Source organism: Hippoglossus hippoglossus, chromosome 7 (assembly GCF_009819705.1).
Source record: "Hippoglossus hippoglossus isolate fHipHip1 chromosome 7, fHipHip1.pri, whole genome shotgun sequence".
Taxonomy (NCBI): Eukaryota; Metazoa; Chordata; class Actinopteri; order Pleuronectiformes; family Pleuronectidae; genus Hippoglossus; species Hippoglossus hippoglossus.
In genome coordinates, this window is record NC_047157.1 from 18,592,144 (window position 1) to 18,609,846 (window position 17,703).

Sequence of the window (17,703 nt, forward strand, 5' to 3'; positions counted from 1 at the left end):
ATCCTAAATGATTTATTTGTCATAAAATCAAGTTAAAGAAAGTGAGAAGAAATCCTGGATCTGCCCTTTAATAGATGTCCTCAATAAAATCGAATGTGTTCTTCCCAGGCGCAGCAACCGTCCATACACCAAATTGGAAATTGGTTTATGGTTGTCTAGCTATTCCATGTCAAACTCATAAATAAAGGTTTATTGATAACATTTTGGCTCTGCATTACTCTGTATACAACACACTTTTTAAATCTTTATTTTCACTTTATATTTTTAAACTTAATACTCTTTTGTTGTGTTCCCTGTATTGTATTATTGTTGATACTGTAATCTTGAAGCAGGCTGGCACATGTTAAAAGATAACACATGTTGAGTGTTATCTTTTCTTATCTTATCTTAATTATATTCATTAGTAATTCATTGTAATGTAGAATTTATTGCAGACTCTATACTTTAATGCCAAGTTCAGCTGTGACCAACTGTTTAGTTCAGTGTATTTTTAGAATAAAGCCTGAGAAATATAGTCATCATATATATTTCTGATTTATAACTAAATCACATTCAAATTTTAAATAAATAAACAACAACTCATAACAATAAAATATATATATTTTTAAGCCATTATTGAAATGATGTTGAAACCAGCTGGCACGTGGTCTGTTGGGCACTGGCAGCTCAGTAAAGAATCTGTGCCCGGCTGCTGTGTGGCGAACGTGAAAGGGTAAAAAAAAAATTTAACACTGCTGCATTCTGGGATATGAAGTCCCTCTTTGGCCCAACGCTGTGGAAGCCTATCGTTGTGCCGAGACGCCAAACGCCTACAAGCCCCATGATGCCTCGGGGCTTTACTGTACTTCACCTGATTTGTCGACAGGGTGGTAAAGTCTACCATTAACAAGGAAGGAAGGCTCTCAAAGATGGAGAACGAGGAGAAAACTGCCTCTTTACCGAACAGGTAAATGAATAGAAACAACGGGTTTTTATTCGGTAACGTGTGGAGTTATATTCTGAATATATAGGGCGACTTTTATCAGGAAATAACCCGCAGTTATTTAGGCATATTTAGGAAACTACCACACAACGTGCCATAATGAGTACAGTCCCTTTAAAGCTTATGTGTATATACGTAGCATGTTGCCTGAAGGACAGTGTAATTATTACTTTATTACAAATATCACATTATCTCCGAGTTCCAGTTAGTCCGTATTGTGACCCTCTTGTCCATTCGGTTATGACACTTCATCATATTTTTTTACACGACGTGCCCTCAGAAGAAATAACTTCCATCTCCTCGGAAGTGGGGGGGGGGACACACCAAGCTAACGTTACGTGGCTAATGCTAACGCTCCTTAACGTGTGCGCTAAACCGCGACGAAGCGGGAGAGAATACAAATACAAATGGCTGAATACAAATAAAAAAGGGCAGATGAGGTGAAGCATGGCACAGTGTGAGCTGCTGGCAACCATGACAGACAGGGAGAGAGAGCTGCTTCCTCACAGACACACGCCATCTCCTCCCCGTGCTACCGTGCTGAGCCTCAAGGGGGCGTCACTGCACCAGTCAAGACTTTATTCCTGCTTGAAGGATTGAAGTAGAAAAAAACTCCCCCACATGGTCACAGTGAGCCTTGTTTACACTAAAATATCTGCTTCACTGCTGTCAAAAGAGCCAAGTTAGGGTAGAACTCTATGTTAATCATTGAGTAAATGCACACGCCTTTACTGTATGTTTGCTGTATTTTGATGATGCAAAATTGGCAGAAATGTGTATCTCAACTTCTGAAAAGCAGTTTCTTTAGATGAATCTAATGCAATCCAAGATAAGGTCGTCACAGACTGTGGTTGTGCGATTCAGCTGCAGGTTTAGAATGTGCCTGTCACAATCCGCTCTACCCGTGGCTTTGCCAGTCTCGGCTATTACTTCAGGTACAAACGCTGTACGGAAAAATACTCTCCTTGCCAGTTAGCCAGTTGGCTGTTTTTTTCCCCTTCCACTCGTAACGGATGACAGTTATTCATTCCTGTTAGCTGCGTACCGTGAATATAACTTCAATACATTACCCCAACCGTGAACCTGATTTGCACCTGAGTCCCGTCTGGTAGATTTTAACTGGCAAGACATTAAACCTGAAATTAAACCTGATGGCTGCTCCCTTAGAGTGTGAATGATTTGCTGTAAAAAAAAAAAAAAAGACGTGTAGAAGGGCTGAATGAATGTGTTTGTGAGCGGATGAATACACTTGTAGTGTAAAGCACTTTGAGTGGTTGTTAAGGCTATAAAAACACTATATAAATGCAGTACATTTACCATATAGAACTGTAATGTATTGGACAAGTTTTTCATTATTTTGCCTAACCTATGTACATACATATATATACTTGCATAAGACTGTCCTATTTTATAAAATAGATATGAAGTATTTGGAATTTGGGTCATGTTGAAATATTGTGAACCCCCATGGTCTCTGTGAAACCTGACTCCCATTTATAGATTTTAAATGAGTCATAAGAATTTAGAAACAAGAGAATTTGTCCCTCATTATCTGCTGTGGGAATAAATAGTCAAACATCTCTCTCTTATAATATAAGTTGTTGTGAAGTTGTAATTCAGCTGGGGCCTTAAACTCTGCTCTGTGTCTCTGTAGCCATGGAGAGGTCGCTGAATGTTTGGCATAGCAACCACTTCAGGCTTCTCATTTGGATGTGTCTTTCTTGGCGTTGCAGCTGTCTCCTGAAAGCAGTTTAAAGAAACAGCGAGAGTTCCTTGACTGCACTGAAGATTAGAGGAAATAATTGAAATCCCTTGTGTATCTTCTCTGTGGTTTTTAACAAGGAAGCAGCAGAAATGAGGTCTTGTCAAGTCCACAGTCAGAATATTTGGAAACGCTTTAACTGTTGGTTTAAATCGAATCTTCTCTAAGTGGCGTGGTTCTTTAACTGTAACCTGCACAGTGCTTGGTTTTGTTTTTAATAAAAGAATTAGTTAGACTCTTCTGATCTCTGGGTATATAACGATTTGTTTGTCTGTGCAAGTTGTGCCCGGGTGGGGCGGGATCATGTGTGTGTGTGCGTGTGCATGCGTGTTTGTTGGTTGTATGTGCATTTTGCCCCGAGCTGTTTTGCAGACTTGTCAGCTGATGTCGCGGTGGAGGTAGTGTTGGGTTTCATCATGCTGTTTATTCCCTGTGAGTCAAGTTAGAGAGGGGACAGTTCATTGCATGTGTGTGTTTGTGTTTGCTGTCGTGCTGACGTCTCCAGACTCTAGTGTAAGGTACATGGCGACATGGCAAGTCCCTGCAGGTAAAAAAAACAAAAACACATATTGCCTTCCCCTTCGATTCCCCTCTATTGTCTTATCCCTTTCCAATTCTCCCTCTCCTCATCGCCCCAACACGGCCTGAAACATCTTGTGTTGTTCATTCAGTCAATTATGTCAATAACAGATGAAAACAATAGCCGTCTGTTTGTTTGTACCCACTGTGTGTTTTTCTTAGTTTTCTTTTCTTTTCTTCTATTGGCCCAATCTATTGGTGTCTCTGTCACTCCCTTCTGGTTCCTCCTTCTTGTCCAACCGCATATTGCAACACTGACTGTCAAAGACAGATGACCCAAGCTTGGTGTGCGTGTGTGTCTGTGCATGTGTGTGTGTGTGTGAGAGAGTGCATGTACCAGGAGTGGGGAGGTCCGGCTCTACCCTGGTGCTATTAATACCACCTAATGAACATAATCTAGAGGGTAGGTTATCCTCTTACATTTGTTGGCTGCACGACTGAGGGGAGGAGTGGAGAGCGCGTGAAAGAGGAGGGAAAAGCTCTGCTGTAGTTGCAGTCTGAACGCGCTCTCTCTACCAAGCTGCAGTGCCTCCCCTCCTCGCTCCCTCTCTGCTGCAGGACTGAATGGTGGAAACTGAAAGCTAAACAGATGTTAAAAGTTTCGTTTCTCCTCCAAGCCGATTCCCCTCTAAATTTCCCTCCCTCCATCTCTCTACCTCTGATGTGTTATGCCAGAGTGCAGTGCGGTTAAGTGCTCTACTGTGGATGAGTGTGAATATATACTGAGGCTATAATATTAGATAAAGACAGAACTTGAAGAGAGCACAAGAGTGAAAATTATATTGTCTCCAGGCATGAACTGTCTACCGGCTTATTCAGGAGCTAGAATATCTGGCTGTTGGACTCTAAGATCTGATGGCAGGTAAGTGTATTTTATTTATTTATATACTTTTCCTTTTTTCCCTTTAACTTTAGCATTTCCAGGTGTACTTTGGAAATTTGTGTTTTGTATAGTGAAGATTTAGCTGTGTGGGTTTGTGTCTTCCAAATGCGGATGAACGGGATCAACAACTCTAGTCTTTATCACGCAACAGTAGATCTGTAAGGTTTTTGTTGACATGCTCTGGGAAAGTTTGCATCTGTCCGTTCGTAACTTGGTGTGAGTTACTGCGGTAGTGCTTTTGTGCTGACGCCCAAATAGTCAGTGGAATGGTTATGTAATGAAATGATCGTTATTATTTTCACATAATTCCGTCGCACAAATAAATTATACGATGCAAATTATAATGTAAAAACCTTGGAAAGAGTCATTTAAGTGTTGTTTGAGGAGTTTTGTCAGATGCAGAAAAAGTTGAAAACAGAAAACTTAGATGAATGTCAATTTAAGAATTGATATTATATAAACAGTTGTTGCCATGTTTGCTGTAGATTTATGGTTAAATGAATGTAAATTGGCCGGTGTGAGACATTATGCTTTTATGTCGCCCTCCGTAAAACCAGTCTTAAACAAGGTTTTAAAAGGAGAATAATGAAGCTGCACATAGTATAAGATAATCATTTACTTCAATTATTCTGGAGCATCTACGACTATAGGGCGTAGATGCTCCACAAGTCTCCACCGTCTCGTCTCAGCTCCACTGTGACCTCATGCCATCCTTTTCACAAAGGTGCATTCAGACATCAGTGTAATGTTTAAGGGCACTGAGCACTATTACTTTAACCATTGAACAAGGGCATGATTCAGCACAGTACAACCCGGCTAATCTTTTATGGCATGCCAGTTTTACTTTAACTGATAACCCAGCCTGAGTGTGCTATGCTTCATGTTTGGTTCACAGTGCTGTCTAAGTCTCAGTACACTCCCAGGCTCAATCCAAGCTCAGGTGACCCCTGTGCGATAAGATAAACCTTTGCTCTCTCTTGATTGCTTCACCTCCAACCTTTTGATCCTGTACCTGGGGAGGTGTGTGGCCTATAAAACGATGTGGGAGCCGAGAGTTGACTGGATAACAGAGAAATAGACAGAGGAACATCTTTTACTGCTCTCGTACATTATTATGGCTTCTGGATTCTTACAGTCCCCATTGGGTGAAGTGTGGATCTCTCAGATGCTGCAGTAAGTGTTGCTAGTAACCGTTACCTGGTTAGACTTATCACGCAAACATAATTGTGTTTGTTAATTCAATGAAGACATGTGTTTGAACAGTTCTTTGTGCTGTCGTTCTCTGCTCTGAATCATAATTAGCCACAACCATTTACTGAATGTTAATGTGCATTCCTCTTCTTCTACATAACTGTTGTTTGTGTGGAGCAAGTAGTAGCTTTATTGCCAAATGCTGTTGCAGAATTTCAAAAGCCGTTGCAAAAGTTTGGCACAAGTTTTGGTGTTGAAAGAGACTTTGCTCAACTTGAATAATTACATTAAAATCTAAGTTTTTTAATTTGAGTAATTGTGTCTTAATAACATCATTTTGAATTTAATTCCAATAAAATCGAGGCAGAGCAATCAAGTGCAGATTCACAGAACTCCTCTCATAAACATGTGAATCAAGTCTTTGGTCATGCTGCAACATGCTGAAAACTTATATCAAACGTAGCACACGTAATTTGCAAAGACAGGCACAAACATGTCAAAATTTAGAAAACATGTATTGTAAGTAAAAACATAATTTCTCATTATTATCTTTCCTGAAGCAGGCACACAGACCCGTGACCAAATATTGACTTAAAGATAATAAGCAATGTTTGCATATATGTTAAATTAAAGTATTCTATTCAAAAATACCTTAGCTGGGTGGGAGCATACAAGCGCTAGCTTGACAGGACTCCCTGTGAAGTGCATGTTGAGGTTGCTTAAGGCCAATATTTGCATGTAGAGAGGCAGGTAGAAACAGACCGCAGCTTTCTTCAAAATAAACATCCCAATTAATAAAGTGAAGGTATTTCACCAGCTCCTCTCTGGCACAAAACACACTCCTGTTTCCAAAACAGTGGTGAAGCAGAGCCACCTTCGGTTCGGTTCAAATGTCAATAATGACGCTGAATAAGCAGGAAATCAAGTGGATTTCTCTGTCCAATAATTCATATTCAAATATAAATGATTCAAATTCAGTTTATGCCCACTTAAGTATTACATACAACTCTTTTCGTGGAAATCTAGTAACCAGTATTCTTGTTGTGTCGTGTGGACATGATTGACCAGTGTGTTTGATTTGAATAGTCTATTAATGCAAATTCTCACTGTGTCTGGCTCCACTGAAGAACCTCATACCTGCTTTAAATTGGCTTGTTGTTTTTTGCTTATGAAGACTTTTTCTCACATCTTCACTATTGTCTTAATCCTAGTCAACACCCTGAGCATATACTGCATGCACACATGTTTGAGTTGCACAACTGATCACATGACTGTTTGTCCACAGACTTAACGTATAGTGTACTTTGGTTCCTGAGCCAGTGACACTATGCTCTACAACACTGTACAAAGCTCTCCTGGTGGAAGTGTAAAACACAGTAACCATAGGCTGTGCCAGAGTAACACAACACTTGCTTTGTCTTTGTAACTGGGTCACTTCTCTTCATGATTCCACAGTTACAAACATAAACTGATGTTTGTGTCTGTTTGCCAAATAGGCATGAAACACTAGAGTTACAGTATAACAGGAAGCTTTAACAGGAAGGAGCTTTTCTTTTACTTAAGATGATGATGGCAATTTTGAAGATACACTTGTGGTTTATTGTCTCCATCCCTTTCTGTCAATGCCTTTTTGCCTATTGAACACTATTGTTACTATGTAACTTGTACTATGGCGTTTTGCTAGTCTAATAATACTTTAACCAAAAGCAAGTTGTTATCTACCATTTCTCCAGACAGTAATGGTGTCCTCTCTGTTGTATGTTGGTTGTTTTATAGTGGAGGTGGCGATGGATCACTGGACCGACTCCTCCCCTCAGTGAGCACAGGCCTGACACCTCGGAAAAGAACCACTAGCCAGTGCAAGTCTGAGCCTCCTCTCCTACGCACCTCCAAACGAACCATCTACACCGCTGGACGCCCGCCCTGGTACAACGAACATGGAACACAGTCCAAAGAGGCCTTTGTCATTGGTAAAACACATAAAAGAGATGCACAGTACTGATGTTTTTTATTTCCTTCTATGTTTACCTTATCCTATTAATTTGCTGTGTCACACAGCACAATACAAATCAGCTTGTATTGCACTGCCAATTCATCTTCTTAAGAGTGAGCTCTCCAAACTGAAGGAAAAAAAGTAGTAGATTAAGTACAAAGTCTAAACCCAAACAAAATTGAATATCAATCTACAGGAATATTTATCTTTTGGAAACAAAATAAACACACAGGGAGATTTTTTGAAGTGTGTCTTTTGCAGAAATAAGCAATGACCATATTTTCTGCGAATGTATATTGACAAGCTCACTCAATGTCCTTATTGATGCTTAAACCTAATTAGAGGTGGCACTACTTTGCTGTTGTTTTGGATATAAGGAGTTTCTGAAAATACCATCACAGAATGTCTTGTCAAGCTATTGTCTGTATGTTCCCAACATGCAAAGTAAGCAGAAAACATGCATGAAAACATTACGTAATGTCCTTTATATCCGTGTTCTGTCACAGGTCTGTGCGGCGGCAGTGCCTCAGGAAAGACAACAGTAGCCAGGAAAATCATCGAGGCTCTAGATGTGCCTTGGGTTGTGCTACTTTCAATGGACTCTTTTTACAAGGTGTGCATGTGTGTGCAGTATGTTCGGAATCCATTGATGGGTATGTGTATTTGAATACAGCAACACACCTGTCTATGAATGTTGCAATGAGAAGTAAGGACACTGGATGCCTATTACTTTTAAGTTGTCTGAGTTTTGAGAGACAACCTTTTATTTTTTACGTCATCCCTGTCTTGTATTGCTGATAACAACCCAGTAGCCGGAGGGAAGCGTTAAGTGCAGAAGACATAGTAAAAGAGAGAATACAGGATTCAGTTTGAATCCCTGAGAGAAAATATGAGGAGTGAGTGGAAAGAAAGAGGACATAAAGGTTAAAATACCAGAGGGCGGATGAGTTGAAAGAGAAGCAGAGTGGTGAGTGAATTGGGGGGAAAAAAGTGGAGAAGAGCAATCAAGAGCCATCATTCATGCCTGTCTATACCTCCTCCCACACTGTAGTTATGTAATCCTGTCACAGTCTGACGGCGGCAGTTCAGATTGTCAGGAGTAACAGAGATGTACCAGTGACCAGTGGTGCTGTAGCCTTTAGCAAGTTGCAGTTTGCACATTGCATTACCAGAGGTCAGCAGCCAAAATACTTCATAATTTCTCCCATGATCCTGCTCAACAACCAGTGCTGCTGCAAATATTAATTATTAGTTAATTTACTAGTCCCATTATAGCAATTTAGGTGGAACCTGCTTTGTGCCATGTTCTCCTTATCTCTCTTTCTCTCCCCTTCCTTTCTCTGTCTCTTCTCTTTCTTTCTCAAACAAGTTTTCTGCACCACTGTACTGTAAGTGCTTGTACATAGTGTCATGCTGTGTTTCAGTGAGATACCTTCTCTTCTGCATTGGCGCCACGTAAAATAACAATGATTTGACTTGACTTGCCTCATGCCTGCTCACAGGCCCCTGAGAGCAGGTAACACTGGTTTGTCATATTAAGTGTGTAATCAGTTAACTTGAGAGGGGAGTGTTGGTCTGTTCTGAAACCGTCACATACCACGTCTGGGGTTTTAATGCTTGACCACCCTAAGGCGCGCACACACACACACACACACACACACACACACACACACACACACACACACACACACACGCACACACACGCACACACATACGCACACACACACACACACACACACACACACACACACACACACACACACGCACACACACGCACACCACCTGGTACAGACGTCACAGTGGCGCATGATGTTCTCCTAAATTTAGGTCTCCTAACTTCAACTGCTCTTGAGCACTGGCCTGTGTGTTGTGTTTTTACAGACGCATATGTAAATTATCTAAAACATAATTTGAGCGCGTGTGTTTTGTCTCACTAGTTCTGGTCTATCAGTATTTATTTATTTATTTTGATATGCTAATGTTAATATGTGTGCCAGAAAAAGAGAATATTTTACTCAGAAAATGATGTTGCTTAATTTTGTGCCATTACTGCTGTAAAGTCATTCCAACATTGTTGCGCTCGTCCTCAGGTCCTGTCCCCAGACAAGCAGATTCTTGCCGCCAGTAACGACTATAACTTTGACCACCCTGATGCCTTTGACTTTGGTTTGCTGACACACACCCTGCGCAAACTCAAACAAGGCAAGAGCGTGAAAATCCCTGTGTATGACTTTACAACCCATGGGAGACAGAAGGAGTGGGTAAGGATGAATGCACACATCTAAACATGTGGTAATGCACTGTGTAAGTTAATCAGTAGCATGTCAGAGCTACTGCAAATGCAGTAATCTCAGTTTCTCGATTACCTAAAAGGCTTTTAATCTCCATCACTAGAGGTTTAAAGTCGCACTGCAAATCTGCAACTGCAGATGGTCACAGACGAACCATTTGTGTTATTTCTCTCTGCTTGCTTTTATATTTAAATGCCCATTAACTGCACTTGGACATTCTTACATCAGTGGCAACTGTCAGTTTTGGTTGATCTTGATGATTGTTGCTAATGTGTACTTTTTAGAGCCCGACATATTTATTTGGATATTTGTAAATTTCTTTAAAATGAGGGTTTTAAAACGACATCTAAGAAATCATTGCTAACATTTTTTTTATTATGTATTCAATTATATGTAAATTGGCCGGTATTTAAGTATTGGACATTTTTTTACACCCAAATATCAGTATCAGCACTGCCCCCCAAAATTCCATAGTGGTCGTGATCCATTACTGTCTGTATGTTCACATGCTGTTGTTTATGTACACATTGCACTATAATGCTACATGCACTTGTCCACCACAGAAAACTGTGTATGGAGCCAGTGTTATCATCTTTGAGGGAATCATGGCCTTTACAGATAAAGAGCTCTTACAGGTAGGAAAAGGTTATTGTCCTCTAGTATGTTCACCACATTGGAAGTTGTTGGTCTTAAGTTTATTGTTTTCTGTGCATAAGGTCAAACATGTTTTCACATGTGAAATCTTTTCAGTTTTATTATAATTTATTGTTGATTAAAAAACATGTTGATTTAATATAATCAAATTGGGGAAAGGATCGGGATGAAATAAGATTAGAACTGATGTATCCTCTTTCTGACATTAGAGTTGTCAAAATCTGTGTATATGTTTGCTGATATAGCACAAGCTAAAAATAATATCAAGATGTTATATTTAGCTTTCCATTTCTCTCGTCCTCTTTGTGTGAATGTGGGTTTTGAAGCTTTATACTGACTCATTTTCACGTTCTCCTGTTAGTTGCTGGACATGAAGATTTTTGTGGACACGGATTCCGACATTCGCTTGGTGCGCCGGTTGAGGAGGGACATTACAGATAGGGGGCGAGACATCGAGGGCGTCATCAAACAGTACAACAAGTTTGTGAAGCCAGCGTTTGAGCAGTACATTGAGCCCACCATGCGCCTGGCTGATATTGTGGTGCCACGTGGTGCGTACACACGCATATGTTTTTATACATACAGGATCCATTTCACATAACTACTTCTCGATTTCACTATACAGAGCTGTAGTACAGTTGCTATATTTAAGGTGTTGAGTTACATTTATATTTTTAGTTATAGGTACTCGTAGTAGGTCCCCTCATGTGTGTGGTCTGTCGTCCTGTCAGGTGGCGGCAACATGGTGGCCATTGATTTGATCGTGCAGCATGTACACAGTCAGCTGGAGGAGGTAAGAGAGGTCACACTGACAGACTCACACACACACATACACACTCCAGTTTAAAATTACATGTTCATATTAGAGCATTATGAACCTTCAGTCTTACTTCCTGCTGTTTTGTAAGTTTATGAATATATACTATATAACTCACCACAGGGAGGATCTGTACTCAGTATTTGTGTAGCCCATCATTCTTAGTTAGTGATTGCAAACTACATTACTCCCTCTAGTGGATAGAAAATGCAATGCATAGACTTTAGGGGAGGATGAATGTCCATGGTAGTTTGCCTTATACATTGTACTTTCACACTTTGGACAAAGATTTTAAAGGTTCTTAATATTTCTCATGTAATACATTTTTTAGGTAATCAAATTTTGTTCTGACATGTGGTTAAATACAAAAGAAGAAAGGGGAGTTAAGATGTCCTATAAGTGCAATTGTTCCATAACCTACTGTATATACATTCATATAACCCATTAATGATGCATTTAGACTAGTGTTCTGATAAATCATGTACTTAATACAATGAGCTACTGGAATATAACATTAATTTAGAGTTTTGACACAATTTCACACAACTTGATAATTTACTTTAAAAGGAAACAGTTTGAACCTTTAGGAGAAGGTCAATTTCTCTTTTATCCATGTAAAACTCATTGATTCATGGTTTGTACTTGTGTGGAGTTGATGTGCAACATTTACAAATTTTCACCAAAGACACATTTTTGCCCATGAGGAGCACTTTGTGCCACAGAGCACTTTACTTTGTTTCCTCCTCACTCTAAACACACACACACACAAACACACACACACACACACACACACACACACACACAGTGACACACATGCTGCTGATGGACTATTCTCCCACTCTCTCCCCCCCACTTCCCCCCACCCCAAATCCCTCCATGGCTCACAGCGCGAGCTCAGCGTCAGGTAGAGTGGTCTTTATCCTGTCTATCATTCTCTTCCTCACCATCTGCCCAGTTCCCCAATCACTCCAGCTTCTTACTGGGAGGGAGAGAAAAAAAAGAGGCCAGCAAAGCCAACCTCTGCCGCACTGATCTGCTGGCTGCTATGACACATCACCAGGCGGCACTATCGGGCTGTATCTGTCAACAAACATGGCTCCTAAAGCATCAGTCATGGGCCTGTGCCAAAAAACATTGTAAAGATTGAATTCACACCAGCATGGAATAAATTTTAAAAGTGTAGCTTTGATCAGAAGTTTGGAAGTGTTGTGGTGCAGCCAGCACTTAGCTTAAAGACGTTGGTTTTCCCTCTTTCTACCTTTTAGAAAAATGACAACTCACACTCTTCCTGGCTTCTGTGTCTAAAAATACACAGATGAGTCAAGTCACTGACCCCTCCTTTCAGCGTCAGCGAGAATAAGAGAGAGAGTGACTACAACAGAAAGCGAGAGAGAGGAAGCTCTTGCTACAGCTATTGTTGACTATCGCATACCTCAGCCACAGAGAAAGTTTCCAATACCCTACTACAAAGCGCTGAGTTTTTCCATTGAGTGTCGGCCACAGTATCTGAGACCGAGAGAGAGGAAATGAGCTTGATGTCTGTCTTTAGACACAGGATGTGCTGGGGCCTGTGAGCTGAAATACCAACCTCTTCTGTTCCACATGGTGAAAAAGTGACAGCGGCACAGTAACTTGTGCACCTCCCACGCACACACACACACAGTGCATGCACAGGTACAGATACCCAAATCTGGTCCAAAACTTGGTTGTGGTCTCTTTAACCCAAATATATATAAAGATCTTTAAAATCATGACCTGTTATTCTATTAATTCTCAGATAATGACAAATACAATGAGTGATAACCAGGAAAGATCATTTTTTCTTAGTTCACCTCTGTGGTAAGCATCTTACAGAGACGTTTGACATTGTCTAGTGTCTGCTGACACACTTTTCACTGTGTGAGATAGTCCGTCAAGCCTTCATCCACCTGATGTTGTGTCTTTTCTCATGTTTCCACCTCTTATCTGTTGATTTTCGTCTCTCTGTGTCTTCTTTGTTGTGATTGTTGTTGTGTTTCATCGCAAAAACTCTCCCCATAGAGGAAACTTCGCTGGGATATGTGAGCAGATTTGCTATAATTTCTTTTTCTTTGCATCTGGCTAATGTTTATTGCAGTGCCATCGTGGAGACTGTAGTGTCAACATGACTGCATCACTGAGTATTTCTAACAGTGTGTTCCTCTAGAGCTCAGGGTGGCCCTACGCTAACCTGGTGTTCAACTACGTGTGGAATACTAGTAGTAGTAAAACTAGTAGAGACATGTCATGGAAAATAACATTCATGCATTTTCATTTGAATCATACCGGGGAATATATATTATGTTAATTTTTGAATTGTTCATTTTAAATTCTTAATGTTCTTTTCCATTATCATGGTCTCTGTGCTGTTGTGTCAACACTGTGTGCTTGGTACTTTTCTGTTTCTGCCTTTTCCACTCACAGTCTGTACACACCACCCTTGCTCAAACTACTTCTAAAATATGTTTTGTGCATGTATCTACTCATGTGTGTTTTCTAACTGTATGTAGAGTATGTGCGGGCTCACTTATTTGTGAACTGGCACATGCTGTCCACATCGTATGCATGCAGAGCAGTGTTACCTGCACTCTTATTCATGTCTGTCCATCTTCCCTCTCCGTGCTCCTCTCACCCTGCTTCACCCCCGCTCTACCATTTGTTGCCGTGGTTACAGGGCAGCCCTGGCATCTGCACACCAGGCACAACCCCTCCCCCAGACCCTCAGCGTCCTGGAGAGCACACCCCAGGTCAGGGGTATGCACACCATCATCAGGTAAAGGCTTAAGAGTGTGTTACATTAACGACTACATCTGTTTCCATTGAGAAATGTGCTGTGTAAAAGCATATGCCACTTAAATCTTGTGTCTTTCTTGTTCCTAATCACCACATGTAGAAATAAGGAAACCAGCCGCGATGAGTTCATCTTCTACTCCAAGAGGCTGATGCGTCTGTTGATCGAGCGAGCGCTCTCCTTCCTCCCCTCACAGGTGTGAGACACTGACATTCACTGTTAATTAATTCATAGCACAGCACTAAGCTTCTGTAGTCCTTTGTATTAAGGAGGTGAACTCTGAACCTTTTTGTACCTGGGCCTGGATGGAGACGTAGAACAGAAAGACAATGTGAGACGAGCGATGGGTAGAGAGATACAGCACCGTGTGTCACATTGAAAGAAACGATTGAAAGATAGAAGATGAATTTAAATAGAGTGAGTTCTTGTTTTTGCTTAAGAGAGAATCAGATAGACAGATACCTAGCGGTGAGTGGCACGAACAAGGAAACTTATCATTTCACCACAATGGAAAGTTTCCATACCTAAACCATTTAACTCTCAGACACATGTGACTGTTTGTAATTCACTGCAGCTTGTCACAGACTATTTTCCTGGCTCCTGTCGTGATGAGCAATGTGCTCACACTGTTGTGATTTTTAATATTATCTCAGGTCCACCTAGTCCAGACCCCCCAAGGAGAGGATTATGAAGGCAGGACTTTTCATGGGAAGAGGGTGAGTGAACTCCATTTATTTCCAGCCATTTTCTCGACTCCATGTTTTTTTCAAAGAGCATTCAGAGGGGGTTTGTCTCTACCTCAACCGATGCAATTAACCTTAGTTTAATTGTTTTTTTCCTTTTCTTTGTTTTTCTTTAGATCACGGGCGTGTCCATCCTGCGAGCCGGGGAGACCATGGAGCCGGCACTGAGGGCCGTCTGCAAAGACGTCCGCATCGGCAAGATCCTCATTCAGACCAACCAGGACACAGGAGAACCAGAGGTACAGTTTGAAATATGACTTATAGATTTCGAAACTGTAAATCCCTTTCATGTTGATCTGTGTAGAACCTTTTGCTTCCGTTATCTTACATATGGCAACTCTAAAAATAAATACCTGCTTATTCACACATAAGCATTCATGAGAAATATCTCTAACCCACATCCTGTCTCTGAACACATCAGCTTCACTACCTGCGTCTACCCAAAGACATCGGTGAGGATCATGTGATTCTGATGGACTGCACCGTGTCCACTGGAGCCGCTGCCATGATGGCTGTACGAGTCCTGCTGGTGGGTGCGACACATGGTTCACAAATCCACATCCACGGCAGTGAATTGCATTACACCACTTTTCACAGCCATGTCTTGTTTTTGTTTTTTTCAGGATCACGATGTTCAGGAGGAGAAAATCCTGCTGGTGTCTTTGCTAATGGCGGAAATGGGAGTTCATTCAGTGGCCTACGCGTTTCCACAGGTCAAAATCATCACAACAGCCGTCGACAAGAAGGTCAACGACCTCTTCCACATCATACCTGGCATAGGTGGGTTAAAACTGAGTTAATATCAGAGTGTAAAAGTGCCTCAGAATATTCATTTTAATTATTTCATGTTGTGTGTTGTGTGACGTCTTCTCAGATTTTTACAGATTGACTCATTATATCTCATTTGTTGTACTTTTAGGAAACTTTGGGGATCGATACTTTGGAACAGATGCGCCCCCTGACTGGAGCGATGAAGAGATGGACGAGCCCAGTTACTAATGATGATATTGACTGTGCACTTAAGTGTCTGGTGTTGCTGGTCAGTGCCCCTCTGAGGACAATACGAGGACATGCTCTTTGCTTCGGTCAGGCCATGACATACTGTACAGTTTGTCCTCTAAGAGCCACACAAGGGCCCTGAAATACAGTGAACAGGACAGATATCGCTACAGTCACCTTGTTAAATCTTTAAATTATATTATTTAATCTTGTGTAAATACTGTTGTGGAAAGTGGTGTTATGAAGGTTAAATATTTTTATATGTTGATTAAGTTATAAAAGTTATAAAGTCCAAATGTTTTATTTTGGTTCTTGAATTTTGGCAATCTCTGTTTGGAAATCTGCAGACCCGTTGTTTTAAGAAGATATATCTTGCCTTAAGCCGTGCACTGTGGACGACACAACTGAATGTAAATTTGCACGTGCTGTACAAGAGAAAAAACAATTCACGCTTCAAGGTCATTTCGATCAAACAGCTTCCTCACAACTTTTACAAAAGTTACAAAAAATCTGAACATGAACTCATGTTGCTCAACTTCCATTGCCACGAGCACTTTCTGAAGGACCATTCAATCGGAAAATGTGTAGGTGTATCTGTCTCTTTTTTCTTTTTTTTTTTGCTCTCTGCTTCAGCCTTTCCCTTCTCTGTGGATGCCAACCTCACCAGTTAAAAAGGGTGTTGAAAACCGATTTTCATTATACAGCTGAAAGTATGCACTTGTGATGTGTATTTATGCAGTATGTCCTTCATTTACATATTTTTACTATGGATAGACCTGACCAGTGAAAATAGAAGTCATACCTCTTTTTACTGCTGTGAAAATGGGTCATCTGCATTTCCTTTTTTTTTAAACACACAGAGATTAAGTGTTTATTGCTGTCCCACGCATCCTGATTTATGCCTCTTTTTTTTTCTGCTTGAGAGGGAATTGTGTTATTCTAGTTAAAAACAGAAAAGGTTGTTAGGATGTGAACTCAGAACATGTCGAAGGTTTTCTGCTAGTGCCTGATCTCTTCACGTGGAATCAGTATTGAAACAAATGAGATGTGCTTGTTAGAATCTGTGCCTGTTTAACGTGGCCTTGCTCTTAAAAGGATCAGTTCAACAGCTCTCCACAGTGTCACATGGTTTTTTGAACGAATGCAATTAATAGTGACGCTCTCTTCTACGCATTCACAACTCATCATCAATGCACCAACTCATTTTATTCACATGCACTGTAAGAGGATAAACATAAACACTGTGGGGACTGTGTTGAAAATGTAACTCCATGCATCCTGTCACATTATAGCTACTGTTACTACTGTGTTCAGCACTATGTCAACATTTAGTCAACTGCTGGAGTTCCACAGTTAGCGAGTCGCTCCGTACTGAAAATGCAGTGATTGTGTTTGCAGCCTCAGTGTTTGACCGCGTGCTGTTTTTGGTCTTTAATTCTTCTGATGCATGTTTGTTATACTGTATATTTAATAAAAAAAAGTGCAATGGAGCTTTTAGATTTCGTCCAGTGCGTCGTTTCATTTCCCCAGTCGAACATATTTAGCTACAACTCGTTTTAAAATATTCTTCAGGCAGCGTTGTTACAAAAGTCATGTAAATTATTCACCATGTTGGAAAATCCTGCTGAGATATACACTCTCACTTTATTAGGTACACCTGATTAATGCAGTTTTATACAGCAGTCCTGCAATAAATCCTGCGGTTGTTGATTGGTTGGATTGTTCATTTTCGAGCAGGATTACTGGACAGATTACCACGAAACCTGGTGGTAGGATGTGTAATAGGTCAGAGAAGAAGCCATAAAATATTGGTGGGTATCTAGACCGGGGTGGATCGAGGATTTTTTATGAAAAACTTCAGAGATATTTACAGGATTTGTTTGAACGTGTGTGATCTACTTCATGCAGACCAAAATAAAAATCCTGATCCAGCAGATATAAATGTGGTCGGATGCAGGCTTTTGTCAGCCCATAGTTTTGGAGGATATAGTTTGTGGTGC

At 40.7% G+C, this 17,703-nt stretch overlaps 1 protein-coding gene across 4 annotated transcripts; it reads left to right on the plus strand.

The window, feature by feature from the left end:
• Window positions 1–839: 839 nt before the first annotated feature.
• On the plus strand, window positions 840–17,200 carry uckl1b (uridine-cytidine kinase 1-like 1b). 4 transcript variants are annotated; one of them, XM_034589509.1, is made up of 15 exons: window positions 840–946; window positions 7,174–7,367; window positions 7,897–8,003; window positions 9,481–9,651; window positions 10,245–10,316; window positions 10,697–10,886; window positions 11,067–11,128; window positions 13,193–13,212; window positions 13,845–13,943; window positions 14,064–14,157; window positions 14,615–14,677; window positions 14,821–14,943; window positions 15,126–15,233; window positions 15,328–15,484; window positions 15,624–15,825. In XM_034589509.1, the coding sequence occupies exons 1-15, from the start codon at window positions 909–911 to the stop codon at window positions 15,701–15,703; spliced, it is 1,578 nt and encodes a 525-aa protein (XP_034445400.1). In that variant the 5' UTR covers window positions 840–908; the 3' UTR covers window positions 15,704–15,825. The 4 variants fall into 4 exon arrangements, with proteins under 4 accessions (XP_034445400.1, XP_034445397.1, XP_034445398.1 ...); XM_034589506.1 differs by lacking the exon at window positions 840–946 and adding an exon at window positions 3,627–4,185 and having other exon boundaries at window positions 15,624–17,200; XM_034589507.1 differs by lacking the exons at window positions 840–946; window positions 13,193–13,212 and adding exons at window positions 3,628–4,185; window positions 12,040–12,056.
• The last annotated feature ends 503 nt before the right edge of the window (window positions 17,201–17,703 follow it).

Bases quoted from the DNA above. Each gene is read 5' to 3' on its own strand.
- uckl1b (XM_034589506.1), top strand. From the start codon at position 4,118: ATGAACTGTCTACCGGCTTATTCAGGAGCTAGAATATCTGGCTGTTGG. The intron at 13,944-14,063 runs GTAAAGGCTTAA...CACCACATGTAG, and splicing joins GGTATGCACACCATCATCAG to AAATAAGGAAACCAGCCGCG. The intron at 14,678-14,820 runs GTGAGTGAACTC...GTTTTTCTTTAG, and splicing joins GGACTTTTCATGGGAAGAGG to ATCACGGGCGTGTCCATCCT.